This window comes from Nymphaea colorata, chromosome 4 (genome assembly GCF_008831285.2).
Source record: "Nymphaea colorata isolate Beijing-Zhang1983 chromosome 4, ASM883128v2, whole genome shotgun sequence".
Taxonomy (NCBI): Eukaryota; Viridiplantae; Streptophyta; class Magnoliopsida; order Nymphaeales; family Nymphaeaceae; genus Nymphaea; species Nymphaea colorata.
This window is the reverse complement of record NC_045141.1, coordinates 6,174,020-6,192,052: the sequence shown is the minus strand read 5'-3', so window position 1 is coordinate 6,192,052 and position 18,033 is coordinate 6,174,020. Positions and strand designations below refer to the sequence as shown.

The 18,033-nt window shown below is 38.1% G+C and overlaps 1 protein-coding gene across 5 annotated transcripts in view; it reads left to right on the top strand.

Moving 5' to 3' along the window:
* The window catches only part of LOC116252636 (guanine nucleotide exchange factor SPIKE 1), a 96,592-nt gene extending 82,921 nt beyond the window's left edge, over positions 1–13,671 (top strand). For all 5 annotated transcript variants that reach the window (XM_031627033.2, XM_031627028.2, XM_031627031.2 and 2 more), the window contains 8 exons: positions 5,620–5,802; positions 5,999–6,142; positions 7,033–7,206; positions 7,299–7,646; positions 7,737–8,069; positions 11,857–12,042; positions 12,119–13,093; positions 13,177–13,671. In XM_031627033.2, coding sequence (XP_031482893.1) covers positions 5,620–5,802; positions 5,999–6,142; positions 7,033–7,206; positions 7,299–7,646; positions 7,737–8,069; positions 11,857–12,042; positions 12,119–13,093; positions 13,177–13,431 — 2,598 coding nt within the window. In that variant the 3' untranslated portion in view covers positions 13,432–13,671. The remainder of the gene's footprint in view (positions 1–5,619; positions 5,803–5,998; positions 6,143–7,032; positions 7,207–7,298; positions 7,647–7,736; positions 8,070–11,856; positions 12,043–12,118; positions 13,094–13,176) is intronic.
* Positions 13,672–18,033: the final 4,362 nt, after the last annotated feature.

Below are 18,033 nucleotides of genomic sequence, written 5' to 3'. Positions count from 1 at the left end.
AACATACAATTATACAAACATGTCAGCTTTCTTGATTCTCCTCAGTCGCATCATGAAGATTAGAAGGAGCAACAGGTTCTGTAAGGTCCATGTTAAAAGCATGCAAATCATGTTCTCCTTCAAGTAGGAGGAACACGACCAGTACCTCCTGCCAACCATGTTTGTCCACAATATTTGGGATTTAAAGAGTGTGCCATACAATGCAAAGGGTTATTGCTTTTGTTCCATCTTCTTACTAAAATTCTATGCACATGATAAAAAAACTCAGAATCATCAAGTGCAACATTCTTCTTCTCATGTCTAAAAATGATGTTTTGAATTTTTTCAATCATGTTATCCCACATATCATAAACTTTATGAAGCATGGGCCCTTCTTTATCAACTTCTCTCAGCATCTGCCAAATAGGCTCTGTAAACTGCGGAAAATATGTAACTTTAACCCACCATTCATATTCTAAAATGCATTTTTTAATTTCTTGAGCCTTCACGATGTCATCATTCCGATAAAACTCCCAATCATTGTCAGTCACCATAAGTGTTAATACATGTTTCACCTGCTTTATTTTTTTTATCATTACGATAATGGATGCAAAACGAGTCTCTGCTACCTTCAACAATTTCAAATCAGAATGCCTATTAAATATAGCAAGAGCATTGTTGTGGTTTACAACAAAATTTCTGATGTTTCTGACATCATGCTCAAGCTCCTCAATCCATGAACACAAGAAACTGGCATTTGGATCATCTTTTGATGGGTTGCAAATACTTTTAAGTGCTAGATTTATACTGTGTGCCACACAAGAAGTCCAAAATATGTGACTATACTTGGTATCACTTGCCAAATTCATTCCTGCTCGTTGGCAAACTGGAGCATTATCAGTAATAAGCTGCACAACATTATCTTCACCCACTTCTTTGATGACTTCTATAAATAGCCCTTTTAAATACTCAGCATCTTTATACTCCCCAGATGCATCAGCACATTTCAAGAAGATTGGTCCATCAAGCGAATAAGCAATAAAATTTATTAGTGGCCGCCTTTGTATATCAGTCCACCCGTCAGAAACAATGGATACTCCATATTGTATCCACGAAAATTTCTTCTTCTCTAATAATTTTTCAATGTTTGCCTTCTTTTCTGCAAGAATTACTGTTCTTAACTTCTCTGAACTCGGTGGTACATAACCACTCAAACTGCAATTAGCCAAACCTGTAACAACATCTTTCCAATAAGGACTTCTGGCTACAGTAAAAGGAAATGAACTTGCAAAAAAGAACCTTCCGATCCTTCTATCCATCTCTGCCCTTCCCATAGTATTGAATGCTTGTGCTAATGTTTTTCTTTTCTTTGAAGGATCTTCACCTCCTTCAGTAGCATAAAGAGGAACAGACACACTTGATCTGGATGAAGATTTCTTCATCTCAGCTGCATCTTGTTCTTTTTTGAATATTTTGATCTCCTCGTTGGTAACTTTTGGACATGGTCTAATTCCAACGCCAGAAATATGCAACAAATGTGTCTTGCAACGTGTATAAGAGCCCGTGAACATCATATCACAAAATTTGCAAGAAAACGTTACATTCCCACCGCCACCTGGTCCTTTTGATAGTTTCTTCACATAGCGCCAAAGAGGCTGAGATGGATTATCCTTCTCTACTGTAGCGGTATTAACACTACCACTGCTGCTTTCTACATTCCCACTTCCTGTAGGAGGCAATATTTCTTTTCCTTTATCAGTCATTACAACTTATGTTTGAACATAACCTAGCAAATGAGCTGCAACACATAACCAATAAAAACAGGGATCATTTGAAATAGATGAATCCTATTCCTATCACAAAACGATATATCACAGATTCACAACCATAACTAGGGAAGAGCTGCAGTCACCCAAGTGAAAGCTATACAAGCAAAGCTGCATCACTGCATGATAAGAAGACTTTTCGCCCATACAAATTATTGCTTTGAAACTTGTTTTGAAATGTAACAGTTGCACATGCCAGAGCAACAAGAAGCACGATTTACCAGCACACAAAAGTGACATCTAGTTAGACAATTAGTTATCTGTTGAAGGAAAAGAACTCTGAACAAGCAAATTCCAATAATGAAACACAAAAGAAAGCTTTAGCCGAAAGTGTTTCAAACAACAAAAACATAATATTCAGACACCGGATTCTATATCAATCAAAGTCTCTCACCCATATGCACATACAAATCAAACCCAAATAAGAATAAATGAGCAAATCCACCAAACGCTTCATACCATACCGACTACCGAAACATGTAAAAACAAAGAATCTCTCTCTCTCTCTCTCTCTCTCTCACACACACACACATCGCCGGTCGTTGCTGGCGGTGATGGGTATTCTGCCTGTCGACGCCGGTTGTCGCCGGCGGCGATGGCAGGGGTGGAGCCGCTGAAATGGTTTAAAAATAAAAACAAAAAGACAAAAAATATACCTTGAGAGGTAAGACAGCTGCATGCCGTCGCCTCCTACCGTTTGCCGTCGTCGGTCGCCGCTGCTGTCGCCATTTCGCCCTCCGTTCGTCGCCTCTGCCATCGCCTGTCGCCGCTGCCGCTGCCGCTGCCTTCGTCACCGGGCTCGTGAGAGGTAAAGAGGAACGAGAAAAGGGTTTCGAGTGAAACCCTTATGATTTTTGTTTTTTTTAAACGTTAAAATAGATATAAAATTTAAAATGAAATAATCGTTAAACAAAAAAAAGACAAATTTGGACTCGGTCAAACTTGACCGTGTCCGAAAAAGGTTAGATACGGCCTCTGGTACTCAATGAAAGTGTCCGAAAAAGGTCAGATACGGCCTCCGGTTAATTGTCAATGTGAGCTTTTTCTCATCTCCTGAACATGCCTGAAACTGTTTGTTCATACTCAATGAACTTGAACAAAAGACGTTTGCAACTGAAATCGATGAACTGAACTTGAACAAAAGGCATTTGCAGCTGAACTTGATGAATGTGCAGTTGCAATAAAATGTGGTCCACTTTCATTTGAACAGACAACTTCAAATTCCCCGTCTTTGTTGGTCTTTCATTAAACTCTTTACAAGCTTTGTTCGCAATCTGTTTGACTTTTTCTGGTACCTCTCAGCATGCAGCAAAATCATGACATCAATTCCTTCTAAGTGATACATAAATCTAGTAATTCTGCCAGAGTATACTTCAGGGCAGTACTTGCAAATCAATTTCCTTTGAACCCCTTCTTCATTTGATTCTGCAAATGACCAAAATTTCTCTCTCCCTCCAGGCATGTCAGAAAAAGTACAAAGAGCAAATTGTAGTAAACTTGTATATGCTTATTGCCTTGTTCTTCTTTCAACTGAAAGTGAAACATAATAAACAAAATAACACAGCAGCAAAGAACAATAATGCATAATAGTCATAATAAATAATAATACTTACCTTGATGGTCATGATGTATAAGAATTTTGAGACTTTAAACTTATCGTTATTACAGTATGTTACTTACTCATGTTATATCGATCAATGTTCATTTCCATATGCCTAGACGCTCTTAATGTTTTCTCGATTTTTATAATTTTTCTAACTTTTTTCAGTATTTTGAATTTATAATATTTGAATTTTTTCAGTATTCACCTGATATGACGTTTCATTGTGTGGTTTTACTCAATGTTATCAAAGGCATAGCGTATCGCGTATCGGTCGGGCCGACCTATACGCCGTATCGTAACGTATCGTGCAATTAATTTTTTAATTATTAAAAAACATTAAAAAATCATAAAAAATAGAAAAAAATCATAAAAATTCCAAAAGAATCTGAAAAAGTAAGCAAAAATCAGAAAAAATCAAGAAAAATGTATTTAAAGGAACATTCATGTATATGAAGTATGAAGTATGAACAACACATTCCAAAATAAGAATTGAGACATTCAAAATAACATAATAAGCAGTCGAAGAGAATTCGATTACATCACAATTGATAAGTTCAAAAGTCAAAACATATAGTTATCATCTTTCATGATTCAACAATAATCCTCGTCAATCGTCCCCACCGTCCCCTCAACGAGAAAGAAAACTTCTTCACCGGTAAAGCTTGATGCAAATGGAGAAAATCTCTCCTTCTCACATCTCTTGCAGTGTTTAGAAATAAGAAAAGAGAGAGAGAGGAGCGTAGCTTTTAAAAGAACATGCAAAAAAGGGGCCGTCGGGCTCCTTTTTAATTTTTCTCCCGTATCGTACGATACAGGGGTATATCGTCCGTATCATGCGATACGGCCCTCGTATAGTTCGATACGAACGATGCACCCCTGTATCATGCGATACGGCCCTCGTATCGCACGATACGGACGATACGCGTACGATACGCATGCGTATCGCGTATCGAACACGTATCCTATAGGTTTCTTCGGCTTATACGATACGGATAGCATTGGTTTTACTTTTAATGTTGTTCCTTTCTGAAAGTTTCCATGGTACAAGTATGAGTAGTATTTGGTTCAAAATAAAAATTATGATTTCTTTACATAATTTTATGTTGAAGACTTAAGTTTGCGTTATGTATCTAACTGTTGGTCTGCCTTTCAACTTTAAATCTTTAATTAATGAGCTTTTTTTAAATCAGCTATAAACCTTTTCTATCCTATTAGGGATCAATATTAATCGCTTGAAATTGAACTTGAAAAAAAAAGAGCTTGAACTGAAGTAGGCGTAAGATTTAGAGCATGGACTTGGAGAACATGAAGTCATGAACTGAAGTATTAAAAAAAAACAGGACATGATTTTGAAAAAAATCACAAGCCACAGCTAGAAGGCTCAATGGGAAATTTATAAAGAATACATGCCACACCTAGAAGGCTCAATGACTATAAAATAGAACTTGAGAAGAAAAAAAACAGAACTTAAAGACAGAACGAACTTTGGGCATGTAGAAGAAATTTTTTTTTAAAAAAAAGGCCAGAAAAAACTAAAACGTACTGCAGGACCACAGGCAGCATTCTCCCTTCTCCTGTGTCTCCAACTTCTTCCCAAAGAGCAGCAACGTCCAAAGCATATCATGGAGGGAAAAGAGGGCTTAAAAGCCGGAATCTATTTTTTCGTATAACCTTTTTTCGATTAAAAAGAACAAACGAGTTCAAAACTGCTCTTTTAAAACCTTTTTTTTACATAGGCTACCTTTTTGAAACGGAAATGGAGCAAACAAGTTCACGTTTTCATCTTGTTTTGTGGCGATTTTATCAAAATAAAAATGCGATATATATTTTTTTTGGGGATTTTTTGAAAATATCGTGATATTTTCCCTTTTTTGGTTTCCTTTTTTTTTTTTGGAAATATGGTGATATTTGTGACCATGCATAATACCATGGCATAAGTGCAGCACATGAAGGAGCATATCGTTCTATATTCTGCATTGCCCTTCTCATTGTCTTTTTTGGTTTGTTGAAGGTCATTGCGATTCTTGTTACCTTTTATGTATATTAATTTATCTGTTGTGTATGACTTGGATTTCTCTTGTATTGTGATCATTAAACTGTTAGTCTTTCAAGAAGTATAATTCAATGTTTGATATCATCCATCTCTGCAAGCAAAGATCTTTGGCATATTTTTTTTTAATTTAATTTTGTTATGCTTTCTTTGTTCTGCAGATTTTAGATGAGATGCCTGTCTACTATAACTTAAGTGCAGTGGAAAAGCGTGAAGTTCTAATCGTTGTACTGCAAATTATTCGTAACCTGGATGATGCATCCCTTGTTAAGGCTTGGCAACAGAGCATTGCTAGGACCAGACTATTTTTCAAGCTCCTTGAAGAATGCCTAGTCCTTTTTGAGGTGCCTGTTTGTGTGGTTCTTTTAGATAAAACTTTTGGTGTCCCTTTCTATAAATAAGAATTGTTGAATGAGTAATTTATTGCCTGTAATTGCAGGTAACAATTTGATAAATTACTCAAACTCAGACCATGCAATTATTCTCAATCAAGATAATGTGCGATGTTTTTTTCTCCCTATAACATTTTACATATTTCAGCATAGGAAACCAGCTGATAGCATGATGATGGGATCTAGTTCTCGAAGTCCTGATGGTGAAGGACATGGATCCCCAAGGTATTCAGACAGGCTTTCTCCAGCAATCAACAGCTATTTGGCTGAGGCCTCTCGTCAGGAAGTTCGAGTACGTCTTCTTAGTCCAGATGAATGGTTTTGGCATTGCATTGGCTCTTTCTTAGGATTTGTTGTATACCTGACTTACAGAAGAGCTTTAATTTTCTATTGTTTCTGTTGCAGTTTGTTGACAAATGTTTTTGTTGTAATATGCTTGTTTAGTGAAGATCAGCAGATGATGGGTTTCAGGCTTTAGAATCAATATCACAAGTTCGAGTAGCTATGTTCATTGGTTGAGGAAGTCTTGGCTCTTGTTATTCAGGATGTCCTGCCAAAACTTTTTGTTAGAAGTGTTCGCATATATGAGGCGAATAACATTAGTCGTGTTAGGCAAGGTGGAAGTGTTTGCATTATGAGAATGTTGCTAATGTTAGTAGTGATGTAGGTATCACAGATTCACAGCAGTTGCAACATATGAGGCAGGTGCTTATATAAGTACAAAGGGCTTAATGTATGTTTGGTGTAAAGAATCTAACAAGTTTTGTTGCTTTCAATTGCAAGTGAACGTGTTCTAACTTCTAACTAGATATTGTGTTCAATTGATCTTGTTCAAGTAAACCTCAGATGCCTCTGCAGTTTTCCTTTTTTTTTTTTTTTTTGAAATGCAAATTGGACTCTTGATTATCTTTTATTGGCACTGTCACTGTCATTCATGCAAAAAGACTTCATGATTTTGATCTTTGCTGCTTGGTTGAGAGATATGGTGGCTTTATTTGTAACTTTTGACTTCTGTTGTTGAAGCTCCACTAGTCATTCTATAGTTCTATCATCTATGTACCTGGTAAAATCTTGAGTTAATATGTAACTAGAGCATATTATTTATGGCATATGTTTTGGAATTTTCTTGGGCTAATGACGCCTTTTTCCAGTTACTTGAAACTAATATATCATGTCTTTCAGCCTCAGGCTACACCAGAGGGTGGATATTTATGGCAAAGAGTCAGTCCCCAGTTAAGTTCACCAAGCCAGCCTTACTCTCTAAGAGAAGCTCTTGCACAAGCTCAATCTTCCAGGATTGGATCTTCTACTAGAGCACTGAGAGAATCGCTCCATCCAATATTGAGGCAAAAGCTGGTTGGTGTTGTGTATTATTACTTATTCAGATTTTCTTGTAAAATGTTTGGTAGCTCAAAGTTGAATTTGGTATTTTCTGTCATTGCATTCAGGAACTCTGGGAAGAAAATTTAAGTGCAGCTGTCAGTCTTCAAGTTCTGGAAATCACTGAGAAAATTTCTGTTGCTGCTGCTTCTCACAGTATTGCCACGGACTATGGGAAGTTGGATTGTATAACATCTTTGATTATGAGTTTGTTTTCTCGTAGCCAACCATTAGCTTTCTGGAATGCTCTTGTACCTGTGTTTAACAATATTTTCAGCCTTCATGGGGCAACACTGATGTCGAGGGAAAATGATCGTTTTCTGAAGCAAGTTGCTTTCCATCTACTCCGACTTGCGGTTTTCAGAAATGATTCTATAAGGAAAAGGGCAGTTGTTGGACTACAGATTCTTGTCAGGGTAACCATAATTGCCTATTTGATGTGACAGGTTTCTTGTACTAGAAATCAGCGCAAGTTCTTGACTTTTTTCTTTTTCATGATCTTTCAGAGTTCATTCTGTTATTTTACGCATACCACTCGTCTTCGAGTGATGTTGACAATTACTTTGTCGGAGCTGATGTCTGATGTTCAAGTCACTCAGATGAAATCTGATGGCTCACTTGAAGAGACTGGGGAAGCACGGCGTCTTAGGAAGTCACTAGAGGAAATGGCTAGTGAGGACAAGACACGTGAGTTACTGAAAGAATGTGCTCTTTCTCTTGATGCTCTTCAGGCAGTTCCTGATGGCTCAGTGGAGGATCGCTGGTCCTGGTTGGAGGTAAAGCAGCTGGCTGATAGTTTGCTTCAGGCTCTTGATGCTGGCCTTGAACATGGGCTTTTGGTAAGTACCTCTAGTTAATGCCTTTTCCTTTTTTCACTTCATCTCATGTGTAGTAGCTATGATCTAAAGAATGCTTAAGGTCCTGTGGTAAATATAATAGAATGCCATACTTGGTAGCTTGAGGCACTCTTATGAAGTCTCCAATCTGTGAAGTCGGATATGAGGCAGGTTAGCAAAACTAGTATGATTGGACATCCAAGATTCATTTTCGCAGTTTGGGCAGATTCAATGAACTAAATACACATCCTATCTTATACTAGATATGCTTAAGCTCTGACAATTCATTCCTAAACCCAGCATGGGCATTAGAGGGCTCTAAAGTGGAAGTTTGGTCTCAATTTTAACATTCTAATCTTGAGGAGAATCTGGGGTTGCATTCAAAATCGAAGAATTACAAGAGCAGATTTATGCATGGATGAATGATTCTTTATCTAAACAAGAATCATTCATCCATGCATAAATCTGCCTTCAAATTGACGATTTCATGGTGAAACTGATTATTCCTTTTGAAAATTTCCACAATCTCCCCCGCCTTCAAATATTAGATATGTTCAAAAATGAAGGAGGCAAGTTTTAAAAATTAGTTTGAAAAAGGGTGGTTTTAACCCCATATTTTTCAAAATAGACCCGCACCGTGCGATACAGGGTGTATGACCCCGTATCGTACGATACAGGTTGTGTATTGCACGATACATGCGATACACATACGATACACCACCTGTTTGCGATACACATACGATACAGGTGGTGTATCGTATCGTAAATCTAAAACGATACGACACGTATCGTATGATACGGCCTTGTATCATACGATACGTACGACACTAATGGATACAACCCAACTTAAGAAATAACTGAACCATATCTGTTGCCACCAAAGAAAATAACAACTAGAATAAGGAAAACGAACATTCTTAGCATGCAAAGCCACTCAAATTCAAACATTGTCACAAAAAACGTGTACGGGTATAATACGGCGAGGAAAAAGACGAGTATAATACGACAAAGTTATATATATCGGGAATGAAACGAGAAAAAGACGGTAAATTTTTAAAAAATAAATAAAAAATCCTGAAAATTATGTAAAAGTAAAATAAATGAGAAATTGAAAAAAAAAAACATTGAAAAATGACTAGATAAGCAACATAATAAAATTAGATAATGAAAACTAGCAGTCTGACAAATACATAACTAACAAAAGTTTTTAGCCTTCATGGCTTTACAACACAAATGAAGTCATTTTCACTTGGAAAGTGAAAAAAAAAAACATGTCCTAGTCGTCCTCCCAAGAAGTAGAGTCATCTTCTTCATTTCTTGTACGCCTTGAACTTGAAGTTCTTTGTTTTTCACTTTCATCAATATTTTCCTCTTCTGAATCTGAAGACAAGTTCGCTATCTCAGTATTTAAATTTTCTTCTTCAGCAAATGGGTTCACATGTTCAATGTAGATAGGATTTGCATTGGTCTTCTTCAATTCTGGAGCCATGCTTTGCAAACGCATATTCATTCTAACAAAGACCAAATCTGTTAATCTTGATGGTGCAAGGTTCTTTTCTTCGTGTTAGCAGCATCAGATGCACTCCAATTTCTTTCACAGGCTGATGCGCTGCATGGTTGACTTAAAATTTTGACTGCTACACTTTGAAGCACAGGAACAGAAGAACCGAACATCTCCCACCAAATCCCTAATATAATTAGAAAACAAAACAAAATTTAAAAGAAGAAGTGCATTACCAATAATGAATGTTGATTGCATAATAGAAAAACAAGTAAAATAAGACACTTACGTGGATGTGTAGTATGAATAACTCTCATGGCTAATCCTTCGCGAAACAATGTAGGATCTTTATTATGATATTTGACCAACTCATTAGCTATTTCAGAATAATTTTCAAGAGGAACAAGCTTTTTTGTCACTATGTCCAAACCGTCGCGAACTTCTTCATCCATTTTGACCATTTTATTCCAAAATAAATGAGGATTTAAAAAAGCAGCTGCAGCATGTACTGGATTGTGCAAGTTACGGGTCCATCTCCTATCAATTATTTTCCAATATGGCATATATTTTTCCTTGTTGTCCTTACTTGCAGACTTTATAGCTTCTTTAGCTCTATCAAGTGCCTCATACAAATATCTCATAGTGGCTCCTTCTCCATCTACCATTTTCAATACTTTCACTAATGGTTCAACAAACATGATTATTTCTTTTCCCATATTCCAAAAATTTTCATTTTGAATAAGATATGTAATATCTCTTGCATGATCTTTTTCCACTTCTTCTACTCCTCTCCAATCATTGGAGGCAACCATGAACCTCAAATTTTCTTCTTGTTTTAATATAGAATGTAAACAAATGAAATGAGAAGCAAACCTTGTTGCACCCGGCCTTGATGAGATACAAATGCACCTAAGTCACAGGGACACCCCCCCGAAGCCCCACAAAACCCAACACCAAAAAAATAAAATAAAAGAAAATAAAACATTCTCACCCTCTCTTACTCTCTCATGTTGAATCCCAAGAGGTGTGCCTCCCCTTCCTTCTATTTCTACTAAATTTAGTTATATTTTATTTATTTGTTTTATATTATTAAACTATTTATTTGAGGAGGTTGCACGTTCTGTCATCTAAGTGGCATTGTACTTATTAACATGTATCTTAATCAACAATCAATAATTAAAAGCAACTTATCACAATGACAAATCATCTGGCGAACATAAATAGGTGATGTTCATATTCTAACCTTGTCATTTGACATATATCTAATTATGATTTAATTATATTCCAAGTTTGCTCCTTAAGTTTTTGCTTAATTCTTTCATTGCCCATACTTTTGAATTACCTTCATATCTTCTGCATTTTGTTGGATTACTGGGATGACCTCAGTTCCATTTGCCAAGTTTACCCCAGTTTTTCCTAAGTTACATTTTTTGCCCCTGATGTTCCAATTAGTTCTCAATTTGCCCCTGTTTGGTTTTTGAAATGTAAATCAAAATTATGGCTTCCTAATCACCTTTGCTAAGATTTAGGTGTTTTTAGTTTTTGATGATTCGTCTCCTATTTTAAGATAAGTTGTGATATATATAAGGTGATTAACAGGCTAATTATTCGCACCAAACACTGTTGTTGGGATGGTGTATTACAACTCTCCTCATAAAAATTTTGTCCTCGAAATTTGGTACTCTTCACTTTTTGATCTACAATCTTCATTGGCATGTTTTCAGCGATCGGATTATTTTTCACTTCAAGACAATTATAACTAATTATGTGCATTGGATTAGGCATATGCTTCCTAAGGCCCTGCATGATTTTTTTCTGCTGTGCTACCATGATTTCCTTTGCCTATTTATTGGAAGTCTAAGATTTTCCCCTTATCCTTCTCAATATCTCACTTCTTGCCTCAATATCATCAGTCATTCATGCCACACAAGTGCGTAACATTGTAAGATTATTTCATACCTTGTTTCAAAGTTCAGTAAATTGAAATTCGTCTAGGAACTCTAGAAAGTATTTATAAAGAATGTTCAGTGCAATAAAAAATAAATTATGAAATATTGAAAGCTATTTAGCTATTACACTAATATCAGGACCAGATGTGGTATTTTCAGAATGGATAGTGACGTTTAGAAAATTCTGCATTTTCTCGGGAATGTATTGGCCATTGAGAAGATTTTCATTTATGTTACTTAGGTTTATTTTATAAAATTAAGTAGCTAACCTTACTTTGATGATATGTTTTATTTCCATAAATTAAATAAGTGACAATGAGGTTTTTCCAATATCTGTTAGGCCTCTGTAATGGCAGTAGATAAATATGCAGCTGCTGAAAGCTTCCATAGACTTGCCAATGCTTATGCCCATGTTCCAGACCTTCATATTATGTGGCTACTGCATTTATGTGATGCTCATCAGGAGATTCAGTCTTGGGCAGAGGCTGCTCAGTGTGCTGTTGCTGTTGCTGGTGTCATTATGCAGGTGAATGCCAGTCATACATACAGATGCAATGGACTGTCCTATATCGACTTATTCATATCTCTTGTATTTCTTGTAGGCTCTTGTAGGCAGAAATGATGCTGTCTGGAGTAAGGATCATGTGACTGCTCTACGTAGGATCTGTCCCATGGTCAGTGGTGCAATTTCTGCTGAAGCATCTGCAGCTGAAGTGGAAGGATATGGTGCATCAAAACTGACAGTTGACTCTGCTGTGAAGTACTTGCAACTTGCAGACAAGCTATTCTCTCAGGCAGAGTTGTATCATTTCTGTGCGAGCATCTTAGAACTCATCATTCCAGTTTACAAGAGTCGACGAGCGTTTGGACAACTAGCGAAATGCCACACATCTCTCACTAATATTTATGAATCAATTCTTGAGCAAGAATCAAGCCCAATACCGTTTATAGATGCTACTTACTACAGAGTGGGGTTTTATGGCGAACGATTTGGGAAGCTGGATAGAAAGGAATATGTATACAGGGAGGCACGTGATGTTCGTCTTGGTGATATAATGGAAAAACTTAGTCACATATATGAGTCAAGAATGGATGGCACTCATACTTTACATATAATACCTGACTCTAGACAGGTAAATGCAGATGAGCTTCAACCAGGCGTTTCCTATCTGCAGATAACAGCTGTTGACCCAGTCATGGAAGATGAAGATTTGGGCAGCAGGAGGGAGAGGATATTTTCCCTTTCTACTGGAAGTGTGCGAGCTCGCGTTTTTGATCGCTTCTTGTTTGACACCCCCTTTACCAAAAATGGCAAGACGCAAGGAGGGCTAGAAGATCAGTGGAAGAGGAGGACTGTTCTTCAAACTGAGGGCTCTTTCCCTGCTCTAGTGAATCGCCTGCTGGTTGTAAAGTCAGAATCTATGGAATTTTCTCCAGTTGAAAATGCCATTGGGATGATTGAAACAAGGACAGCAGCACTACGTGATGAGCTTGAAGAGCCCCGAACTTCTGATGTGGATCATCTCCCAAGGCTTCAAAGTTTACAGAGAATACTCCAAGGCAGTGTTGCAGTTCAGGTAGGCTGCTGTATTGTTATTAGTCGCATGTTTCTCACATGATTCTCCTGCTGTTTATTAATAATGCTTGTTCTTATCTAAAGGTGAATAGTGGAGTTTTGGGCGTCTGTACAGCATTTTTATCAGGTGAACCGGCAACCAGGCTTAGATCACAGGAGCTACAACAGCTTATTGCAGCTCTACTTGAATTTATGGCCGTCTGCAAGCGTGCCATTCGAGTTCATTCGAGGTTAATAGGAGAAGAAGATCAGGACTTCCACACACAGCTTGTCAATGGGTTCCAATCACTCACTGCTGAACTATCACACTATATTCCAGCTATACTTTCCGAGCTCTGACAAGATTAAGACGCCAGTGCTCTGTTAAAGTATAATAACAGTGTTTTCCTGCTTGTGTCAGGCGTGATCAAGTCTCCTAAGGATTGGTGTTGGAAATCTTCCACCAAGCTTTGCCCGTTTTGTTCCATTGTAAATTTTTATTGTACAGAGCTCCTTGTCATTCAGCAAAGGGGCTCCTTTTTGCGAGGTTTTTTATGTCAAATATCCTGATGCTAATATCAATTCGCCCCTTCGATGTAACCTTCCTTGTTTTCTTGTGTTTGATAAGGATACTTGCGCTTGCTCTTAAGGTTAATGGGATGCATGGTGAGCTCCTAAACTTGCTACTTCCCTGAGTAGGCTTGTCGGCGAGCCCGACTTTACTAACTTGGCTCGGCATCTAACTTGATAAAACGCTTGAAATGTGTTTGGATTTGGTTTTTTGGGGGGGTCAGCCATGGATTGAATCCGAGCTGGCTTGACAATTTTTTAAAGAACAATTTAAAGTTTTTAGGATCAAAGAAATTTCGCAGATGGCCTGTAAGATCATGATAGATGGAGTTTGAGAAGAAAAACCTTGCAAATAGAGGAATGGCTCCTAAAGATAGGAGACATGGGGCTGAAATGAGAGCCCGAAAAAGGATCTGTGTATGACCTTGCATAATCGTGGAAGTTTTAGGCCTATCCAAACTCCCTAGGTTCGTGTAGAAATGGATGAAATACTAGTACCATGCTTGTATAAAATCATATGAGTTTCCAATTATTTCTGTAACTTCATATCTGTATGGACCAATGCACAAGCAGACGTTTCGTGCATGTTTGAGTGATAGCAATGAGATTTCCCAGAATAGGTAGGTTCTTTGTTTATGAGAAAGAGAATAGGATATTGAAATGCAAGTAGCTGAAGTTGAACGGCTATTTTTGAAGTAGCAGACAGAAAAGAAATGACTAGGGTGGGAGACTTGAAAGGAAGATTCCTTATTTCTTTCATGAAAAACTGTGCATGAGACTTTCAACTCGCACAGCTCCTAAGTGTTTAAAGAAAAAAAAAAAAAAAACTCAGCTTCTTTCAATTTTGTTGACCATTCGCTTCTATGTATGAGACTAAAATGGGAATTATGTACTCTACTTGTGAAGGCCAAGGTTTCTGCGTTGTAGGATTATGGGGGATATAGATTATAACTGGGAAAGTTGGAACGTTGTCGTGGAGTTGCTGCCTGACAAGAGTGCACTTGGTGTGGTAACCTTTTTATTTAGTTGCTCATCTGACCCTAAAACTATTAACTATATCTACGTGACTTGCATATATTACGAGTTCCGACTATCTATCTCATCGGCATCGGCATCACGAGGGCAACACGTCTCATTGTGTTTCGATACATTTTGAGCCATTTTCTTGGCGAGGCTGTGTGGCCACAATAATGTGCTTTTTGGGTAATGGTTGCTTTAGCGATTGGGAGGCCAAACCTGGCACTAAATTCTGCCGTCTGAGACAGGTAAAAGTCTGAACTATTAGGCCGTTTCTGGTCAATAAGATTCAAGTTTTAGGGTTACGACTGGACCGCCCGGCCCATGTCCAGCCCTCTTTCTGCTGTAACATTCCTTGATTTCAGCACTTTCCTTTGGGTATGGGAAGAGGCAGCTATAATAACTCTTGCTGCAAAAGTAGATGAGAACATAAATAAAACTATTTAAGCTGTTATCGAACTTTTTTTTTTAATTTGCTACGGAGGAAAGCTGCATTCTGTTTAGGAGATGTCTAAGTTTGTAAAACTATGTAGCTAGTAAGTTCCTTTGCCTTGAGGGCCTTATTACCTAGAGTCCTAGATGGATTATGGAGCCCGCGATTCGACTCGAGAATCACACGAGTCGGATTGGGAACGTTCTGCTACTGGGCCACGAGTTAGGACCCAAGTGATACCATTCCCAAACTTGGGTGAGTCGTCTGAGAATTCGTTGAATCCGTGGATCATTGACTCGGTTCGAAATTGTTCTAGTCAGGTGCGGCACATATAACGACAAATATACAGTGATTTCATTACATATCGCTTATTAATATGGTTTTACCCCCTTTTTGGGTTTTGCTATGCAGCGCCAAGCACTGTAGAAGCCCTCAAAGCCGGTGGGGTTCAAGCTTCAGCAGCTTCAACTTCCACCCACCGACGACCCATCGGCGACCATCCACCAGCGAAGGTGTCCGGTGCACTGGTGCTGCAGTGCTCCCTCAAGCTCAGCCGCAACACCGCTCAGGACTTCAGGTTTTTCACTTTTTCTAATCTCTTTCTCTCGCGCATCCATGGCATCTAGGATAGTAGGAGAAGCAAGATGAAGTCGGGGTGGGAGAACGTGTGCCTGCCAGAAAGCATGGTGGATGGAAATCTATGCCCTTCATCATAGCTGCTAGCATTTGGAAAGTGCTCATTTTGGTTTCAAGCCAGCCAATCGTGTCGTTAGGCTGCCATGGGGTATTCCTGTAATGGTCGGTTGATATTAGGAATGTCAACTGATCGGATTCCGATGAAATACATTTTTAATCATATCCGTTTTTTTGGATATTCATAATTCGGATTTGGATTCGAATAAATCAAAGTCATATCCGAATCCGAAATCCAATTTTACAATCCGAATCCGAATTTTGAACAGGATTTTGCCATTTTCTAAGTATTAGATAGAGGATATTTGTCTAAAAATGAATCCGATCCGAATTCATATCCGATCTGATATTCATGTATATCTGAATCCGAATCCGATTGGATGTCATTTATTAAATCCGAATCGGATCCGATTTCTTAATCTGATATTAAATTTTTATGCATATCCGATTTTTTCGGATTGGATCGGTTGGATATCCGATTCAAATCGGATATATTGACATCCTCAAATCATTGATCTCTGGATTTAAGAACCATGTCATCTTTTCATGGACCAAACCAGTGCAGGTGGGACGTACGACGTCGAATTTCATGCCCAATTAGGTGTGGTCGCTAACCTCAAACCTTCTCATGCGGCTCAAATTGTAGAGTGCTTATGGAAGTTGAATCGTCTGCAAGGTTTGATTTCTTCCACTTCTCTGGTGGAGCAGCAGCTTCCACTTCTCTGGTGGAGCAGCAGCTGGATGAGTGTCATGTTCAGCAAGCCTCCTTGGACTACCAAATTAACCCAACTCCTTGTGTTTGATGAGTGCTACTAGGTCGAAGGTTCGCTGGTTTAAGTTAGGATATAACAATACCCATTATTTCCAGCAGACGGCATATAACAACAGCCGCCGCAAAACTCTCCTTAGTGTGGTGGTCGATGGGATCGCATTTCAAGGATCGGAGACTGCAGCCTCCTCCTCCTCCTTTTTTAGGAAGTTATATTCTAACCCCAACATTTCACATGGTTCTTCTATTGGTGCGTTGGGCTTTCCAGTCTTGTCTCTCTCGGAGGCCATTCTTTTGCAGGGTCCCTTCTGAACTTCATGAGGCCCTCAAACAGCTTGATGGTTGGAAGGCGCTAGGTAACGGTCTTGAACCCTATGTCATTAGGGCATACAGTAATTTATTTCATGTGGACCTTCTTCAAGTGCTCACCGAATTTTACTGCAATACCCGTCTACCTTCGTCTGTGCATCGTTCTATTATTTCCATTGTTCCTAAGCAAGATGATGCTACAGATATTTCTAAGTTCAGACAATTTCGTTACTTACTTTTCTTTGGAGACTGTAACTAAGCTCCTTGCTAATAGGCTTAAGTTAGTGCCCCATGCTTATTGTCGATTGTCGACTCTCAGTTTGCCTTCATTCCAAAGCGATCGTTGTTGGATGGCTATATTGTAGTGTCAAAAAATGACCTACTCAATGTCGGCAAGTCATCGAACTGCTTTTATGCTTAAGCTTGTTCTCCATAAAGCTTTTGAGTTCTTATCTTGGTCTTACTTGGGTGAAGTGCTGTGACATATGGGTTTTGGGAAGAGATGGCGATGTTAGATTGAGGAGCTTGTCACAAAGGCCGAAGTGATATGAGCGTCATGCGCACATGCACAAACCTTTCCTTTGTTATATGTCTAGTTCTTGAGCTAAAAAAACATTTTTGAGCTTAAATCACTCACTGGAATGTGCCGGCGATCAATTAAACACAATTTCAATTTAAAAAGAGCCCAGATTCACTCAAAATAGAGTCGGCCTCCCCATTTGTAACAAAAACCATTTTATACACATTTAAAAAAAAAAATTGCTTTCTTATTAAATAGCTTTTTTAATTTATTTCATTCCATTTCATTTTTTTTTATTAGATTTTTTTTAAAAAGAGAAAACCAGCGTGCCAGCACGCTGGCACCGTGGGCTGTAGCCCGTTGATGCGCCAGGCGCAATAGCCTGTCAACACCTCAAATGAGTGTTTGTAGGGCTAATGGCTAATCCCACTTGTTCAAAGCTTATTTAAAAAAAAAAAAGAATTTATTCAAAAATACTTGAAATTTGCATGAAAATCTTTTTAAATTAAAAAAAATCAAAATTTGAATTTTAGCTCCAAAACTCTATTTACCCAAAATCCTCCCTTTTGGGCACGGCTAACCCTTGGGATAATTTCTAATGATTCTTCAGTTGAAGATTTGACTCTTATTTTTCATTTCTCTTTTCTTTTT